The sequence below is a fragment of the Vespa mandarinia genome, chromosome 9 (genome assembly GCF_050613455.1).
Source record: "Vespa mandarinia isolate Hongniang chromosome 9, ASM5061345v1, whole genome shotgun sequence".
Taxonomy (NCBI): domain Eukaryota; kingdom Metazoa; phylum Arthropoda; class Insecta; order Hymenoptera; family Vespidae; genus Vespa; species Vespa mandarinia.
In genome coordinates this window covers 8967400-8986997 of record NC_140818.1, presented here as the reverse complement: position 1 = coordinate 8986997, position 19598 = coordinate 8967400, and the positions used below count along the sequence as shown (strand labels likewise).

Below are 19598 nucleotides of genomic sequence, written 5' to 3'. Positions count from 1 at the left end.
CCAAAGGATGAATCTTTTTATTAATATCGTAAAATTAGCGAGCAAAAAAAAATCCTTGTCTGCGAATTTGTTATAGAAATCTTCATTAAACGGCGTAATAAAGGTATAAAATAAAAGAGTTTTATATGTATGAGATAACTTCGTAAAGATCTATCGGTAAAATGAATCTTATAAGAAAATCTCTACCTTATCGACGCATCTTTCGATACAGCCTAATGTAGTTCGAACGTCTGGCCGCAAGTGGTGCAATAACGAATAGAGAATTTCTACGTTATTTCTTAGCAAGAAGGAAAACCATTGCACCTGGCAAAATGTGATGACCTTTTCGTGATGTTGCAGTTAAATAGATTGGCGCGAATCGAACGTAGAAACAGTCGAGCTCGGTCAATGCGTATCTTTTGATAGTCGATAGACGTAGATCAAACTCGAAGAGAGAAAAAACGAAGATACGTGTCGCGCAACGATAATATCCACGCCCACGCCAAAATTCTCGCAGAAAGGAAAACAATCAACGAGAAGTAAATTTTTCAAGTTGTCTCGCGCGAGCATTTCAAACGTTTCAAGTGTTTCACCGTCAGAGGACTCTGCGCTACTTACCTGTCACCTGAATTTTTACCTGTGGCTCTTTCGCTTTTGACCAATCGGACGTTCGACCCTGGGCCCTGCCGTCCCCCACTCCTCGACCTACTGCAGCCGTCCCCGAGCACGAAGCTATACGTAGTTCAGAAATTCCTGCACCGTAAGCGCGAAACGATCGTCCCATTATAGCGTTCCCACGCTTCCTCTTCTTCGATTGTGATCCGTGTAAAGTGTGAATCTCTCGGAGGAGAAAAAAAGAAAAAGAAAAAAATAGAAGGAAACGTCCTTCGAGTGGATCGGGGAAAAAAAGGTGAGTCGAAATAGAACGTAGCTAGATAAAAAATCATGGGGCTTAGTTAGTAGGTTGAGGACCGATCGAGAAATCGATTGTGGTTGGTCAGATCGGTAGAGGTCGTTTCTTCGAAATGGCCTCGGCCGACCCCGAGGACTACGTTTCTTCCTTGGCGACGCCAAGAAAGGATATTTTTACGGCTAGGAAATAACCAGGGCACCTACTGACGCGTCCCTTATCTTATCGTTTCAATTCATACGCCCTTCTTTTTCGAACAATCTTTCCAATTTCTTATCTTATACAAGGTGTCCTCCTTTGCTCAATCTTTTTTCCTTTTTGTTCTCTCCCAATGTTTCCTAACGATTTCATAGCGAAGTCTAGACAGACAAATCATTTGAATAATAGCATCGCGTCGTTGATACGTTTACCCCGGTAAATCGATTCGTCGATATTCGGAAAGAAAGGAATGTGGGTGAAAATCCACAAATGATTTTGCGTCGACACAAAAGTACACATCATCGACGCCGATGCGGCCAGTCGAACGGTACGGCGGATAAGAAGCTATTAATATATTTTTGCGTCGACGATGGAATTTGTAGCGCGATCAAATTTTATCTTTTGTCTGTATATGATTTTCGGACAGACGTTTACAATTTTTTTTTTCCCCATTGCTCGACTTTTAATACCGATAAAAAATAATAATTCTCCAATATTGCAAAAAGATGTGAAATCCGTGCCTTATCGAGAGACAACACGATATAGAAATCGCGCAGCGTTGTAGGTTTTCACTTTTTCTTTTTCCTTCCTTCTTTCCATGCTTGGTTGATCGATGACAAAACGTTTATAAATATTTTCATTACCATTTCCTCGAACTAATTTTCCTGTTGCCGAGATTAAATTATCGAATGTTCCCCGATATTTTTCCTTCTTCCAATAAAGATATAACAATAAAAATGTTCTTAGTCGAGGAATAACAACGAGTGAGACACAAGGTTCGGTTATTCGCCAAGGTGTCGATCGTCGATACTCTCTAACGAGACACTCTTCGATTATCAATTGTTTCACACGTGACAACTCGATCACGCGAATAACTCTTGCATTATTATACGCGAGCATGGTACAGGATCGCGAATGTGCGTAGAAATAATAAAAACGTTTCAATGTCTAGTACGAAGACGTGAATAACGCCTAAGATATAGAAAGGAACCTTTGACATCTTCTGACATTTAATAAATTTGTCTCGATAAAAAGCTAATATACTTATTTTTATCAAAAATAAATATTAATATCTTCATAGAATAAATCTATTTTTGACTCGGCAATGTTCTTTCATGATTTTTCAACGCCTTATATGCCTTGTCATCGTTCTCGCTGGCAAAACGATTATTTCACGCACGTGGTACACGAAGGGAGATATACGATTCGCGTCCTTAAAATCGACGCTTTATTTGTGCTATTTATTTTATTGACGTCAGCGTCAATACGTTTTAAGATAAATTCCTTGCCCTTAGATGGACACTATCGAGTTGATTACGCAATAGCAAGGTCAGTGTCCAGAGAGCGTTGATCTATTTTTAAGCGTGGAAAGCGCAGTCAAAGTTCCTCCTGCAACTCAACACAACCGGGATTGAGATTGCGAAATCGGTCGAGCTCGCGAGGAATGACGGTCAAGGTGTCGTCGTCATAAACCTTCCATTGTATATACCATCGTACAAAATTTATCATCGTCCGTTCAATATGTATACGTAATTGTTGTGTAAAAATAAATAATTATACTTATTCGAAACTAGAGAAATTCTTCGAAAACGAATAAGATCATTATCTCTTTACACAACGAAATTCTGGTATTATTTCTAATAATTCCTTTTCGTTTCGTTCGACGGAGAAGAAGAAATTTTCAAATCTTTCGATCGTTTCCGATCAGCTCGTCACGTCGTGTATCGGCTTGCGAGTCAAACTCAGACAGTCGGCGCCAACCGAGCGACTGTGTTTTCCTTTAAAGCGAAAGAATTCCAAAGGCCTCGAGTGACAGTGGCCACTGTATTTCCTTTTTTCTTTTCTTTATCTCTCCGCCGTATATACTCTTAGGTCGTTACCTGACCTTTCCATCTTTCTAAAGAACTCGAATTTTTTTTTCTTTTCTCCTCTCTTTTTCTCAATTATGAAACTCAATTCGGAAGCTTTCGAAAGATAATTATCCCTTCGCGTTCTTTTCGAGGCTAGACGATTTTCTTTCAATCTCGAAGATGATCAAAATCGGTGATGATCATCGAGGTTGGCTCTCTTCAACGTTTGCGAGGAAATGAATACAGAGTGGAAGAGCCGGTTCTTCGCGAGTTGAACATTGAATTGCGCATTCCGCCACTATTACTCTATTGTTGAGTTCGTCGTCGGGACTGGAAGAGACATACGGATCATAGAAATTAATACGAGACCGTAACTCGTTGACCAGTCTCAAAATGCCATAATGCCTAAATTACGATCTACGTAACGTTTATTTATACGAGGACCACAATACGATCCTCGTATTTGTATTCTAGTCTCTAGTATTCGTTAACATTGTCATTGATTATCGAGTAAACATTACATAAATCGTATACATCTACAATTTCGCTCTTAAACTAACGATAGGTCTTTTACGTAATATGTATTTCGTTTATAATCCTCGCCGTCTATTGTTTGAAAATTAATAAAAAAATCGTATTCAATCCGATGGAAAAATATTTTTTTCCAACGAAATGGAAAATTTAATCATCGTCAACGCAAACGCGTAGTTAAAAATGCTGATTATGTTTCGTTAAACGAACGACCAACGTAATTTTAAACGCGATAGCGCTTCAACGGGGAAGGTAATTGGTAAAGCGATCTACGAGTGCCAAAGTCCATCGACGATTCTCTTTCGCTTCTTGCCAAGGAAAGGAGCTGTTGCTGCGTCGGCATCTGAGACAAAGCAAATATGTTCTTCTTGGAAGGTGGAACGAGAGATGCAAATATGTGTGCGCCGATAAGGAATGAGCCGATAAGAAAAGTTAGAACGCATTTTCTTAGAGAAGAGAGGTAGCAAGAGACATTTTCTTTCGAAACGCAATATTACTACTACAATGCACTGTCGGATAACATTTTGTTTTATTAATTTATCTATATGCACTTTATCTTTTCACGTCAAATAGAAAAGATTCTTCGCTTTTCCTTAGAAAGAAACGTATGCATAAAGTCTCGACGTTAAACACGCCCTGTCACTTAATTGCAAACATCTCGACGGTAGCAGAACGTTACGTAAATGCCAATTACGATGTAAAAATATTTATGAGACGAAACGAGAGCGACGATGTAACGAGCGTTAGCTCGTTCGAGAAGGGATCGAAGAATAACTCTTTCCTGATATTCAACGAGTATTATTCTTTCCTATTAGTTCTCAACCGGTTGAAAAAGCTGTCGACCTCTCGCCATTCCATTCGCCATTCAAACTAACGTTACAACGACTGAGAAATAGATACCGAGGATCATCGACACACAGCTCCTGTATGGAAGGAACGAAAGCGATTCGTCATTCGAGACGTTACATTTCGCAAGTTTGCCTCGACCACGATCATTCTCTATCGTTCCAACTAAGACAGAGCCAGTTAATATGGCTTATCTCGAGATTCGAACCGAATATGATTCGACCGAGGTGTTTTAAGTAGAGACTCTCTTCGCTTAGTTTCGAAAATATCGCTGCGGAAGATTTTTACAGAGACACCTTTGGATCGAAAGAGGGCGGGGGAGAGAGAGAGAGGATGAGCTCTCGGAGAAGAGACCACCTGTGCTCGCGGTCAACGCCGCGACACAGGGGTAACTTTACCTGCTCGTAGGACTTGGAACTGTCGAGATTTTTGAAGATCCGAACAAAGGGTCCAGCTGCTCTCGGTCGACCCTATATTCTTGATACCACCTCTGCTTCTACCTACCTTTTCCGTCTCCGTCTATGGCTTCCTACAGTTATTTACTGACTTTTTTATCTTCAAATACTTTTCTATCTGTCAACTTCTTCTTTATTCAAACGGCTTGAAAATAACAAAATAACTTGAATGTTTATCAAGTATTTTTCCTCGCTTTCGTTATTCCGATTAAAATGAGAACCACGATTGATAAAGGATAAACGAATAAGCTCGATCGTGATGCACCTAAAATCGTGTTATCTAACTTGATAAAGAGTGATCATTGATATCTTTCAATCGTGTTTGTCGATTCGCGGTGTTGAACGTTTCTTAAATCATCGAAAAAACACGAAAGCGCTCCCACAAAACGGATGAAATTTCATCGATACCACGGTACACGTATCACTTGTATTTATTCATTTTTTGTTGTTTTTTTTTTTTTTTTTTTAAAGCATCAAATAAATTATCGTCATATTGCTTAACGACGAGCGCTAGACAGATAACATCTTATCGAGACCATTCTTTAGCGTATTATCAATTTCTTATTATTGTTATTATTTTTTCTTTTCCCTCTTTATGTGCTCGGACGTACGCAACAGTCACATCGTTTATACTTTCCCAAGAGACATTCTAGTATTTTTCACGTAACAAAATCAACTTTTATCTTATCTCCTTTGGCAAACGCAATTTAAGATTGTATGATCTCTTAAAAAAAAAATTAAGACACGGAGAAGAAGTAGAAATATGAAAAGTTTAACAAGCTTTGCTTCCTCCGATCGACGCTAGTACGTAGTTAATATGAAATCGATCGTGCGTAAAAAAAAAAAAAAAAAATAAAAAAGAGGAAAAAAAGGATAGCCTTTCTTCGTGGTAATTCGAAGCTTCGATCCTTCTTCGGGGTGCTTCTTCCCATAGTCTTCCATTTTTTTCTTTTCTACTCCTTTCTCGCGTTACTAAGAAAAAGAGAAAAAAGAAAAAAAAAAGAGAGATGCTACACTTCCTGCATAGCATCATCTTGCGTTCGATGATAGGATTATCCTGTAAATCATGCTGTAAATCAAACCGATTAATTTGAACGGATTCATAAAGTATATACCATAAAATACGTAAAATCATGATTTTATACTTGAGCTCACCAGGAAGTTGTTATTATCGACGTTTCTTATCGTAGCTTCGAGATAACTCGGTGGGTGGCTTTTTCTCTTAAACAATGAGTCCAATGTTCTTGCACGCATAAAACGTACAATTAATACATTTTAATTTGTTTTAATGGATTTTCTTTTTTCTTCGCAGGATACGAAACAAAATGAAAATCCCAGCAGCTCTGCTGCTGAGCATCCTGTGCTTGTTCTTGTCGACAACAAGAACGAGCGCAGCTTTGGCATCGAACTCGAATCTGCCTAATCAACTCATTCGAGAAGATAGTTTTGCGCCGAATGTTAAATATGACGCTTCGACGATCGTACCAGACGGAGTGGACAAGAAAGTCATATTATCGGAATACGTGAAACCATTCGGCAATCTAAAAAAAGTACTTCTTCAGGAGATTCATACTTTGGACGAGAATACAAATGATCGTCAACCTAATGATCCCGTTCTTCCAAACGTTCGTAATTATCTTTAATATAAATTCATAAGAATAATGAGATTAATTCGAAATATATCTTGATCTATATAGACATACGTATGTATGTATGTATAGATTATGAATATACATTAAATTTTATAATTATAGGCTCAGGTAAAACTGAAAAAGGCAACATCCTCGCTAACAAAATCTATCAATGTGAATGCAAAGGAGAAAATAAATGATACGGAAACGAAAAATCCCGTTTTCAATAAGTTATTAGAAGCCGAAGATATGGAATACATTGGAAATTACAATGGTCAGAATTCTGACGATAAGAACGATAACAGTGACGAAGCTGAAAACACGGACAGCGAATATATCGACGATTACAACGAAGACGATGATATCGACGATGATCTTGAGGAAGACGACGATGACGACGACGATGACTCGACCAATTGTCCCAAACATTGCAAATGTATGGGACATTACATCGCTTCGGTAACGGCAACGTATGTTTCATGTTATTCGTTTATCTAGCGATAGATAAGTAGTTATCGGGAAACGCCGTAAGGATTTTTCTTCATTTATGTTAAAATTTCACAATGCACACTCTGTTCGTTCCAAAGAGAATAAACATTTCTTTTTTTAATGCAGGTGTACCAAACTCGTTGAACAACAATCTTCTGATCCTATCATTGGCGGTTTGCGATTAGAAAATGTCGGTGAGGTTCGTCTTGGTCCGCACGCATTAAAATCCCGTGGACTGCAACAGTTGGGAAATATAAAGATCACGGACACTCGTATCGTCTATATCGATCGTACGGCCTTTGACGGTATCTCGTTCCTCTTCTCCGTCAATCTTACAAGGAACGCGCTTCAGGACATTCATCCCCAAACCTTCCAGAATAATTCGCAGCTGAGTCTATTGACCATTTCCGGAAATCCCTTGAGATACGGTCAATATTTCAAAGGGACGAAACATTATCTCTTCGACGCATCTACCGTCACCGAGCTTGTTTTTTCTAACAACGGTTTACCGAAATTGCCACATACGGCTTTTCAAAAGATGCCGAGCTTGGAGTACATCAATCTAAGTGGAAACAGACTGAAGGAAATCGAAAAGACCCTTTTTGATCCATTGAACAATTTGCTCGAGGTGGACTTGTCCAATAACTTGTTGAACGAAATCCCAGTCGAGCTCTTCAATAACAATTCCTTGGAGACTCTTCGTGTCTCTGGTAAGCTTATCGTATCGAAACTACGTCGCTCGATTTAATCTATTATCAGAAGAGTTAATGGTTTTTTTTTTTTTTTTTTTTTCTTTTTTTTTTGTCTTTTTTCTCTTTGATAAAACATGTTGATTTTCTTTGTTCGTTTTAGGAAACAATTTATCAACTCTAGCTAATATAAGAGCTTCGGAATTGACAACGTTGGAGGCAGCCAGAAACAAAATTAAGGTTATAGCGAAAGACGACTTATCGGGTGTACCACTTTTGGAACAATTCATTGTTAGTTCGAATGGAATGAAAAGAATACATCAACATGCGTTCATGAATCTCGACCAATTAACGTATCTTGATGTCAGCGATAACAAGTTGACTTCTTGGTCCGAACATCATCTCAGGACTAATGCAAGATTGCAGGTCTTGTTAATGAACAATAATCCTGACTTGGGAAGCTTGCCTGTTTTCAAAATTACTGGTTACGAATACAACACGTACAGGTGATTGTCATTGTCTCGGAAATATTATTTGCTTCTTCACTAATAGCCTTATCATTTTTAGCACTTATCGTTTGGAATGTTCGAATTGTGGTTTGGAACGATTGGAGCCTCAAACATTCGACGACATGCCGACCTTAACCAAACTGAATTTATCCAAAAATCGTCTTACCGGTTTACCTAACGATCTTTTCAAGTTCCTGTTGTCTCTTCAAGAGCTTGACCTTTCAGAGAACCTAATAGCAACCTTAGAACCAAATATGTTCCGTGGTGCTCTCGCCTTGATGAAAATTAATCTCTCTGGTAATCCCTTAGTAACTTTGCAAGTTGCTCCATTTATGCTGACGCCTTCGCTTAACAAGCTCGACGTGAGCAAATGCGAGTTGGAAAGAGTCTGGAGCGAGGCCAGAGTTCCTTTGAAGAAACTTCGGTAAAAATCTCGAATATTATACTTAAATTTTTAAATGAAGATAAGAAATGAGAAAGTCCAAAGATTTAACATATTAAATTTATATTGCGAATCGTTAGATTCTTATCGGTTAGCGGTAACTTACTGCGACGAATCACTTTGGAAGAACTGAAGGCCATGCCGAAACTTTCAGCCTTGGATTTGTCACATAATCCCTTGGACTGCGACAAAGATTTTAATGCGGCTGTCGAATGGTTAACCGCTCACGGTATTACACCCATCGAGATACGCACGTGAGATAGAAGCATTCTATATTTACTGATTCCTCGATCGTTCCTTTTTTTCTTTCTTTCTTTCTTTCTTATGTTTGTTTAATCATTTTCAACAGGCACAGTATTTATGGCGATAACATGGATTACTCTGACGCGGAAGGCATCACGCAGTGGAAAGATTTAGCGAAAATCGTTTGCGATGGTGTCGAGGATGGACCACCGTCTAGAACGATACCTACCCCAATAAAGTCAAAAGTCATCTTCCCGAGATTACTCGGTGACATAGAGAACACGAATTCTCTTTTAAGCGGAGATCTCGAAGACAACGAGGTAAGTCGAATCGGTTTTTTTTTTCTCCAGAATAATTATTTTGTTATATGGCACCTAAAGACAAGCATCACTTCATACTTCATCTAGCTTACGAGCGCCACTTGTCAACGAAAGATATCCTTTACCCTTTTTATCTTAAGGATTTTGTTATCCTTAGGAACAAATTTCTTACTGATAAGTGATATTTAGCGAATATTACCGACCAAGTATAAAAATTAATGCATATATTTTGCATGCGCGATTAACGCCTTTCAATACCTTTTCAAAACTGTAATTGAATTAATTCAAATCGCTAATTTTAAAAGCACCTTCCATTTTTTACGTCTATTCTTTCTTCAGGATTTAAAAGCATTCGACCATTTCACACAATCGGACGATGACGACAGAGCATGGGAGGAGAATCAATATACAGAATATGGAGATTATATGATGGAAGCATCAAGTTATCGACCATGGTACAGTAATGCACTTTGGCCTATACTAACTGTCATCGTGGTGACGTTAATAATCCTTTTATTGGTTGCTCATGTGGCTATCACTGTGGCGAAACGTCGCGGTCGTAGTCCAGTCATCAGACCACCGATGATCCTTCGTCAAGGTCTCGTCGATAACAAAAATTGTGGTTTAGTTTACAAGCCTCTTCAAGAAGAAATTGCAACTCCTCATATGCCTAAAAGAGGTAGCTTTTACTCGAGCAGTACTTTCCATTACGACAAGATCGTACCCGAGAGCGTATAAACGTATTAATATTCGTTTAAATAAAAGGACTAATTGAAAGTCAATTGATAAATCGATAAATGTGAAGTAATCCAATCGATAGGATGAACATGAAAAAGGGTGGTATGTTTTTATGAATTTATTAGCGTTTTTATTAGATATTACAAGTATTTTACTGATCGAATTATTTTATCCGTTCGTCGAAGACGAACCTCTTCCGTAAGAAAATACAAATGAAAATGATTTCGCGATATCACGAAGAATCGCGAATTTTTTAGTGCCTTTAAGCATTTGTGCTTTCGAAATTTTTATTATCGAGTAATTACGTAAAAGAAGCAATCGATCAATCGTATAATTGAACGAACATTCGTATCCTTAAGAGATAGACGATGTTTTTTGCCTTTTAAGAGTACAAAGGCAATCGAATAAATCGATGGGAAAAATGCAAGTACAAGATATGTTTGGGAAGACGGTGTCCACGATTAATTAATTATACATGTACATTTAATTAATAGCGCATACTAGTTACTTTCGATGTGGCCAGTGTATCATAAGAGAGTGCAAGAATGAGGAAAATAAAAATTATAATGCAAGCTCGAATTCGAAACACTGCCATAGTAATATATGCCAACTGTATGTTTTTTTAAAAGTTCGCAGTTTTTTGATCACTTCAATCACAAAAACTGTTTTACAAGTAACGAAAGAAAAACTGCTCTATCGTAGTACGATATTAAGAATAACATCTTATAGAACGAATAAGTACACTTTTATGTGCGCTACTATATTCTGTAAATAATATATAACGTTTTAATAAAAATTGAAATAAATTAAAAAATAATCAAAGTAATTTTTCCCTTCTAGTTTTACACAAATCACTGGAAGATTATTTAATGAATGATCTTGATTTGATATTTAATATGCGTACAAAAATATTTACATATTCAATGTGCAATGACGTAAGCTCGTATCAATAAAAAAAACTGAGTCTTGTTACAATTCTAAAGTATTTAGTTTCTAAAAGTATATAAACACGTAGAAGCGTGACAATTTATCTAAAATTGAATAATCTTTAACAAAACAACATTATTGACACGTCCCTGTAATGACGCGGAACGCGTCTTACGCAAGCTAGATTGTTGGAATTACAAATGATAGGCAAATAACAGAGAAGGCAATAAGCAAGTCGAACAGCAGTCGTTGTAAAGTCGTCTGAACGAAGAGAAATACGTTCCAAGTGATTCTCCGTTATTCTAATTTTTCTCATTCTCTTTTTCCGTGATTTCTCCTGTTGTTCTTTTTTAATTTTTATTTTTATTTATTTATTTACTTCCCCCCCCCCCCCCCCAAGAATTAATTCATCTCACGGGTTAGTCTGTATTCTTCCGTGATTTTGAAAAATGCTTCCCAGAAGGCGAGTCGTCGAGCTGCTCCAGGTTATTTCGTCTCAATCGTAAGTTATTTTTCGCATCGCATTAGTCTTTACTAATCATTCGAAATATATTTCAATAAAAGAAAAAGAAAAATAAAGTGATTATTAAAAAATTATTATTTTGACGTAATTAGATGCAGATGTCCAGCCCATGGAAATCCAGGAGGTATTACGCCAATAATCGAACAGAGTAAAGTCCGTAGCACTATAGCCAATTCGATTCCATTAAAAGAATATGCGTTCGAGGTAAAGTTTAAGAATCTACAATTGTAATCTGTTTGTTTCATTGAATCAATTTCTTTGCTGATAGCTACGGGATAGTTGATCGATCATGTCATGTAGGAGTAAGAAACGAGTGTTTCAAGTACAAGTAAAAAACCTTCCAATGCCTCTAAATAACGTTTGTTTTGTATCGTCAATCCGTGAAAACAGAATGAGAGAGATAAGAAGAGTCTTTGATGTTATCTACGATTCAGATGACCCACTATAACAGTATCGGCAAGAGCCAAACGATGCTCCTTGTGTATACCGATTGTTTCATTGCCTTTCGAAGTAAACATGTGTTAATGATATAGTATTAATGTTTGATTTTATGATCTTCTTTCTTTTTCTCGATAACATTCAAATATTCGTTTCAGATGGCTTGCTCGACTGTTCGTTATGGCATCGGAGTTACAAAAGAATTGGGACACGATATCCAGAATTTAGGTGCGAAGAAAATTTGTTTAATGACCGATCCAAATTTAATCAATCTTCAACCAGTGAAATCTGCGATCGATAGCTTAGCTAAGCAAGGAATTGAGTTTGAAGTTTACGATAAGGTACGAGTGGAACCTACGGAAGAGAGTCTTCAGGATTCTATAGAATTCGCAAAACGTGGAAAGTTCGACGCCTTTGTTGCGGTAATTATACATCATTTATCGTAATGATTATAAAGAAGTTGATAAAATAAATATTTAAATATTGTAATCATTGATAACAGGTCGGAGGTGGATCAGTGATGGATACGTGCAAAGCTGCAAATCTTTATAGCAGTGATCCCAATGCTGATTTCTTGGATTATGTTAATGCACCAATAGGAAAAGGAAAACCAATTTTAGTCAATTTGAAAGCGCTCATTGCGGTACCAACGACTACGGGTACAGGTTCAGAAACTACCGGTGTATCTATCTTCGATTATCGGCCTCTTAAGGCCAAAACTGGAATTGCAAACAGGCAAGAAGCTAATATTATAAATGAATTTGTTCGGTGATTAATTATTATATTTGTTGTACTTTTTCTTCAAACAGAGCTCTGAGACCTACCTTAGGCCTTATCGATCCGAAGCATACATTGAGTTTACCGCAAAGAGTTTGTGCTTATTCTGGCTTCGATGTACTTTGTCATGCTTTGGAATCGTTTACAGCAATACCATACACGGAAAGGACACCATGTCCTTCCAATCCGATTCTGCGACCAGCTTATCAAGGTAGCAATCCTATTAGCGATGTATGGGCAAGATATGCGCTGCGAGTAATGTGCAAGTAAGTATTAAATATCTTTCCCTCCCTCCCTCCCCCCTATCCATATATTTGTATTATTCTTATCGTATATATTATATTATAGGTATTTTGAGAGAGCAGTATATAGAGAAGACGACCTCGAAGCTAGAAGCAATATGCATCTAGCTAGTACCATGGCTGGTGTTGGTTTTGGAAACGCTGGTGTCCACCTTTGTCATGGTCTTTCTTATCCCATAAGCGGTAACGTTCGTAATTTTCAACCCGAGGTGAGCTCGTAGGTATTGGTTATTTAACATGTGATCATATCATTCTGCGAAGAATGAAATGATTTACTAATTAATGAAATTCCGCAAAATAAAATTACGGCACATCGAAATTATATATTATTTTATTATCAGGGATATAGCAAAGATCATCCTATCGCACCTCACGGTCTCTCCGTTGTTATCTCGGCGCCAGCTGTTTTCTCATTCACCGGCAGTGCTTGCCCAGAAAGACACCTAGAGGCCGCAGAATTATTAGGAACGGACATTAAGGGAGCAAAACGAGCGGACGCTGGAAAGATTTTAGCTGATACCGTAAGAAAATATATGCATGTAATGAAGGTAGAAAATGGTTTGACAGAACTTGGCTTCGAGAAAGAAGATATTCCTATTCTAGTGCAAGGAACTTTACCTCAGGTAAAAGTCACGTTCCATGTTTATTTTCATCTATTAAAATTCAAAGAAGAAAATTAAATAGATAGTTTGGAAATGTTTTGAAAGTATGCGTGATTTATTTGTCACCATACTTATGCGGCAACATATATAACAATTTCGAAGATTAATACATTCGTTGCATCGTTCACATTACAAGTTATCCTTTACAATGTTTAATCTTTATTCGTAATCTCTAAACAATCATTTTCTGTTTTTTTATAGCATCGGATTACAAAATTAGCGCCACGTGAACAATCAGAAGAGGATCTAACGAAATTGTTCGAAAATTCATTCACAATTTATTAAACACGGATGCCTTCTCAATATCGTACATCATATTTTCGTAATTTTATACATTGTTAATAAATTGTCACGAATAAAAAAGAAACCATTTTTGCAGACGATGGCAATTATTGTTCCTTTTCATATATGTTTCTTATTCGATTAAATAGGATATAATTATAAAATTAATTCTTATTATTATAATCCAATTATCTGCCTGTTGTACAATCGATACGATATTACATAATTGACACTGTAAGCTTGAATATATTTACAGTATTTATAATAGTACAATTAAAAGTATTACTATAAATATTTAAATTGGAAAAACATTAGAAATATCCTCAATACGATAATCTTACTTATTAATAATAAAACGGAATGAAAAAAGTGCCTTGATTTTCTTCGTTCCACTAATAAATATTTTCTTGAAAAATTCTTACTTTTATAATATACATACATACATAAACAACTTATTTATATATAAATCTATTCATAACTGCAACATATTTTTTCATACCTTTCATATACCATTTACTTATAATTAATAATATTAGAATTTGATTTTAAAAAACTTAAATGTTTAATTTTATATACATATTTTATTATCATGAAACGAATAACGGTGGACGGAGAACGTGCTAAGAAATCGAAAAATTCTAAATCGGTATTAATATGCACGATTTGAACGATAATTATTTAAATATTGAATCAAAAAATTCTTACGAATACTTCACGAACAATATACATGAGGGTCAATGGATTAAAAAATTTAAAGAATTAGTACATTTTTATGAGTGTATCAGTCTTATAAGAATGTCGCAAACTTTTTAAATTTCTTAACGCCATTGGCAAATCAACTTTGTTGATAAAAAATTGATTTATCCTATGGTACATTGTTCGTTATTCGAACTTATGATGAATTTTTAATTTAATCTATAAGATGTCTTAGATTTTCAAACCGCATTATGCAATAAATCCGATGAAAATGGCCATTTTTGTCTATAACACTCAATATATCATTTTCCACTCATAAATACTTTCACATCCGATTCTAACAATAATAATAATAATAATAATAATAATAATAATAATAATAATAACAATTACATTGATAATACATATAATAAAAATAAAGAGAGAGAGAGAGAGAGAAAGGAGACAGATTAATTGACATACAAAACAATACATTTGTGGTTCGATTGTATCGATCACTGACGTTTCGAGCGTCTGATGATCCTTAAAAAGCGACCCGTTACAAACGCAACGGATAAGGACGTCGAGACAGTCGAAACTTTGACAAATGATCTTATATATATATATATATAGAACAAATTGTAATTGACATCGATTTTAAACACACATAAATAAATAAATAAATAAAGAGAAGAGAAGCTTACAGTTCGTCGGTTAACAGTCCCATCGCACGTTTTCGTCCATGTTTGTTCCAAAGAACGTGAGGATGCTTACAACCAGATACCATACGTGCATTTAATTGGAACCATTCGTATTGCGTGGTATACGTTTCATTCGTGAAACCCTCGAAAAAATCTATTATCCGATAAGAATTTTTCTCGATGTAACTTTCAAAATTGCTATGTTCTTTGTAATTTAAACCGCGGATCCAATTGTTGAAGGAATAAAGGGCTCTTGCCTTATTAACGTGTCCATGCAAGGATAAGTTTGCCAATGGTGGAATCGTGCAAATTTTTATTGCTGAATTCGAGAAGGCAAATTTATATCTTAATATTTTCAATAAATATTCCATACTCTTGATTAAATCGTCGAAAGAAGCACCCTGATAAATTTAATAACAACGTTTTCCGACTTATTTGTCACCTTATTATTACAAAATTATATTGTAAAAGGTTACCTACGTTATAAATATCAACAGCTCCCAACATTATAATAATTTGATTGGAAATACATTCCACGTCTTTTAATCTTTTGATACAATCATTTATCGTTTGTCCCGATATGCATAAACCGCAACGGAGAGCCATATCTCCTATTAAATATGACATATTCTTTAAAATTAATTTCTTCTTTGCAATATTCTTTGATTGACGTTTTCTTTCATATATCATTATTGTTATAATTGTTACAAATATAAGGGATACTTTTGTAAAAGATCAAGCAAATGAGAAAGAATTAATTACCTATGTAGCGCCATACTGGTAGACCAAGATTTCGTATGACCAATTGAAGAAAAAAATCATCTCCTATAAGCTGATGACGGAGAAGAATAGGCTCGTAAATAGTTTTCTAAATAAACAAAATAGTTCCTTGATAATATTTCATTTTCATTTATCATATATAGGAGAGAGAGAAAGAGAGTGAGTAACCATTGATACGAACCTCTATTTGTGATTTACATTTTTCGATGACTACAATATTGTTGTGTTCACTATCATATACTTCATAGGACAAACATTTGTTATCTCTTGTACTCTCTGTAACATGTAGGGAATGCATTTACAAATTTCTTTTTTAGTGATATTCGAATTATAATGTAAAAATATATATTACCGTAATTAGAAGAATTTAAATTTAAATTCTGATTTTCTTTTCGCCGTTTGTAATATTTTATATTATCACTGAACCAAACTTTATTTCTATCTTCATATTGTTCGTCTTTACTCGTATTTGTATCATTATGATTAATGTTATTATAGCAACTTGAAGGATACGTTGTAAATCGTTTGTAATACTTTGACTATAAAAATACACGTAGAGCGAATATACAATAAATATTAAAAAGGATTAAATATCTATTTTATCGTAATGATTCATTAACTTACGTTAGTTGCCTTGTAATCTTCCTTTTGTTTCTTAATTAAATCAACAATGTGTTTAATTTTGGGATCGTTTACAATTAACGTTTCTTCCCCATTTAATTTTTTAATAGTCTTCAATCCGTCTACTTTGCTTAATAAACTTTGCAAACTAGAAAATCCTAATCTTGTATAAGGAATTGGTTCTCCAACGATCTTCTCGAATTCATCTGTAAGCAAAAACATATATATAAAATTAATATAAACGTAGTTAAAGTTTCGATTTTGTACAAGTTGAGTAAGTATTCTAGTGTTAAATGAACACTTCGATACTTACTATTTAAAGATCTAATTGGTATACCCCCTTTTTTGGAAATTAAACAAGACTTAATTAGAGCGATAGTTTCTTCCATTTTTGAAAATATACTTTTAAAATATTGATATATTATATGTCATGATCTCTTGTAATGATTGATTATTTAATGGGACAGGAATTAAAACTTTATCGTTCAACGACGGAGAGAAGACTAAATCTTAAGCTCTACGAGAAATCTCCTTAATCCTTAAGACAAACTTCGGACAAACTCAAACGTTCTCGATTCGTAGAATCGAGAGTAGAATACTTATAAAAACTATCTCTCGTGATTCGTAAACATTTTCTTTGAGCTATTAACTAGAATTAGCTATGAATAATGAATTAGAATTTATCTATTTCGAAAACTTTTGGTTATGATTAAAATCAAAATAAATTTATTTTTAAATAAACTATAATAACTACGTTAGTTAGATCGTTGTTTTAAGTCTTATAAAGGCGTATGTACGAATTTAGCTAAATAACGCGTACCGACAACTTTGATCGTTCCTTTTACATTTTCAACAATTTATAATTAGCCGAAAGACGCACACGTGTTTGAACACGTGCAGAAAAGCCACACGATGTTCAAGACTTATGGGATGCATTCCTCGAATACCAGACGATCTCGAAAATTCGTCTTCTGAAAACAGTCGAAATCGTGAAGACAGTATATGAAGGATAAAAAAGTAAGAATTAATAAAAATAATATAATTATGATTAACGTATTACGTTTTATCGATATTATTAATATTTTTAATTTTATTTCATTTCTTCGTTACTAATCGATTAGTTGTTCATGAATGTTTTTCGTTCAACAAATCGATTCATCGAAATTATTTTTATTGTACATAAATTCGTATTATTTACTTATCAATTATTCCGACATTTATGAAAATTATTAAAATTGTAAGTATTCGAAGACACATACGTTGTTTCTCCTCGTTCAAACAACAAAATTATGGCTGTCGTAGGGATAAATGGATTTGGAAGGATAGGAAGAATGTGCTTTCGAGCCTGTCTTGAGAAAAATGTCGAAGTAATCACAACATCTTATCGTTAATTAAATCGTTCGATCTCGCCCATAAGCTTATTATAATTTTAGATATGAAAACTTGCAGGTGAGCCTAATTAATGATCCCTATATTACGACCGACTATATGATATATCTTTTTAAATACGACTCTACTCATGGATTGTTTCCTAAAACTATATTATGCGAAAATGGATGTATAATTATAGATGGTTAGAATAGTAATATATTTGAATGAAGCTAAATTACTAGATATATATGTAGCCACTATACATACACACATATATATATATATATATATGTGTGTATATATAAGAAATATGTTTGTCTTAATTTAGATAAAAAAATTGTCACGTCACAGGAGAAAAATCCATCGAAAATTCGATGGAAGGAAAACAATGTAACATATGTAATAGAAGCTACAGGAGTATTTACAACTTTGGAGAAGGCAAGCGTAAGTATAATCGTACAAAAAATTATTTTGTGTCATGACCGATACACAATCAGAAGTACTACGAAGTACTACAAAGTACTACCAAGTATTACCGAGATATACGTACATATAATGTTTACATGTTTTTATATAATTTCTTATTCGAAAGAATATATTGTATAATTATAAATTGTATAATTATATTGTCTAATTCTAATTAGTTGCATAACGATGGAGGCGCAAAAAAGGTGATAATTACAGCACCTTCGATCGATGCACCCATGTACGTATACGGAGTTAATCATAAATGTTACGATCCAAAAAAGGGCAACGTAGTATCGGCAGCTTCTTGCACGACGAATTGTGCAGCTCCTATCATTAAAATTATGAACGATAATTTCGAGGTACTCGAAGCAATGATATCCAGTGTGCATGCTGTAACAGCTACCCAGAAAACGGTAGACGGGCCGATAAATAAGGTGCTGTGTAAAAGATAGCGATCCTTTTTAACTGTAGTACAAATAATTCGTTACATTTATTACCTATAACTATCATTTTACTTTGACTCTTCAGTTATGGAGAGATGGAAGAGGAGCTTTGCAAAATATCATACCAACATCTACGGGAGCGGCCAAGTCATTGGCAAAAATTATTCCCTCTCTCAAAGATAAAGTATCGGCGATAGCTTTTAGAGTACCAACATCTAATGTCTCGTTATGCGATATGACATTTAGGTAAATTGTCATCGACTCAATTCGTTTAGAAATTTACATGAATAAATTCTGTTCGACCTTAAAGATCCGAGATTTTTTTCTAGAATCAATAAGCCAACGACGTATGACGAAATAAAAGCAATGATGAGAAAGGAGTCCGAAGGAGAATTGAAAGACGTGCTAGGCTACACGGAGGACGATTGTGTTTCCTCCGATTTTAATCATACCATTTATTCCTGTGTCTTCGACGCAAAGGCCGGCATTCCTCAAACGAGTACATTTATCAAAATTATCGCATGGTTGGTCAATTTTATTAAAAACACTTATATAATATGTACTTCGATATAGATATTGGTATATCTTAATTAATTCTATTTTTTTTTGTGTGTTTTTTAGGTACGACAACGAATACGGTTACGCACATCGTATCGTTGATTTAATCGTATATATGTACGATGTTGATTCTGGCAAGATTTCACCCATAGAAACTGTCACTGAAGATAAAGAATAATCGTGTAAAAGCATAATACAAAAAAGGCATATATTATTTTACGTCTTTCGTATCGTTATATT

At 35.0% G+C, this 19598-nt stretch overlaps 4 protein-coding genes across 5 annotated transcripts; 3 read left to right on the top strand and 1 right to left on the bottom strand.

Annotated features, from left to right (window-relative positions):
* Positions 1–402: 402 nt before the first annotated feature.
* Gp150 (leucine-rich repeat domain-containing glycoprotein 150) lies at positions 403–10611 on the top strand. The gene is made up of 9 exons (XM_035862095.2): positions 403–889; positions 6082–6394; positions 6524–6870; positions 7016–7599; positions 7742–8084; positions 8146–8511; positions 8610–8783; positions 8879–9092; positions 9432–10611. Exons 2-9 carry the CDS (start codon positions 6095–6097, stop codon positions 9828–9830), a joined length of 2727 nt encoding a protein of 908 aa, XP_035717988.1. The 5' UTR covers positions 403–889; positions 6082–6094; the 3' UTR covers positions 9831–10611.
* Positions 10612–10910: 299 nt separating this feature from the next.
* Positions 10911–13839, top strand: LOC118439870 (putative hydroxyacid-oxoacid transhydrogenase, mitochondrial). Of its 2 annotated transcripts, XM_035862103.2 has the most exons (8): positions 10911–11259; positions 11373–11484; positions 11877–12140; positions 12221–12453; positions 12528–12761; positions 12844–13006; positions 13139–13420; positions 13661–13839. In XM_035862103.2, the coding sequence occupies exons 1-8, from the start codon at positions 11207–11209 to the stop codon at positions 13742–13744; spliced, it is 1425 nt and encodes a 474-aa protein (XP_035717996.1). In that variant the 5' UTR covers positions 10911–11206; the 3' UTR covers positions 13745–13839. The 2 variants fall into 2 exon arrangements, with proteins under 2 accessions (XP_035717996.1, XP_035717997.1); XM_035862104.2 differs by lacking the exons at positions 10911–11259; positions 11373–11484 and adding an exon at positions 11671–11790.
* Positions 13840–14623: 784 nt separating this feature from the next.
* On the bottom strand, positions 14624–17036 carry LOC118439872 (uncharacterized). Its single transcript, XM_035862108.2, has 7 exons — positions 16832–17036; positions 16522–16724; positions 16250–16436; positions 16079–16173; positions 15880–15985; positions 15598–15728; positions 14624–15518 (listed from the first exon to the last, which is right to left on the bottom strand). The coding sequence occupies exons 1-7, from the start codon at positions 16905–16907 to the stop codon at positions 15117–15119; spliced, it is 1200 nt and encodes a 399-aa protein (XP_035718001.1). The 5' UTR covers positions 16908–17036; the 3' UTR covers positions 14624–15116.
* A 765-nt stretch (positions 17037–17801) lies between these two features.
* Positions 17802–19562, top strand: LOC118439876 (glyceraldehyde-3-phosphate dehydrogenase 1). Its single transcript, XM_035862116.2, has 7 exons — positions 17802–17885; positions 17968–18091; positions 18218–18333; positions 18534–18791; positions 18886–19046; positions 19130–19324; positions 19422–19562. The coding sequence occupies exons 1-7, from the start codon at positions 17808–17810 to the stop codon at positions 19534–19536; spliced, it is 1047 nt and encodes a 348-aa protein (XP_035718009.1). The 5' UTR covers positions 17802–17807; the 3' UTR covers positions 19537–19562.
* Positions 19563–19598: the final 36 nt, after the last annotated feature.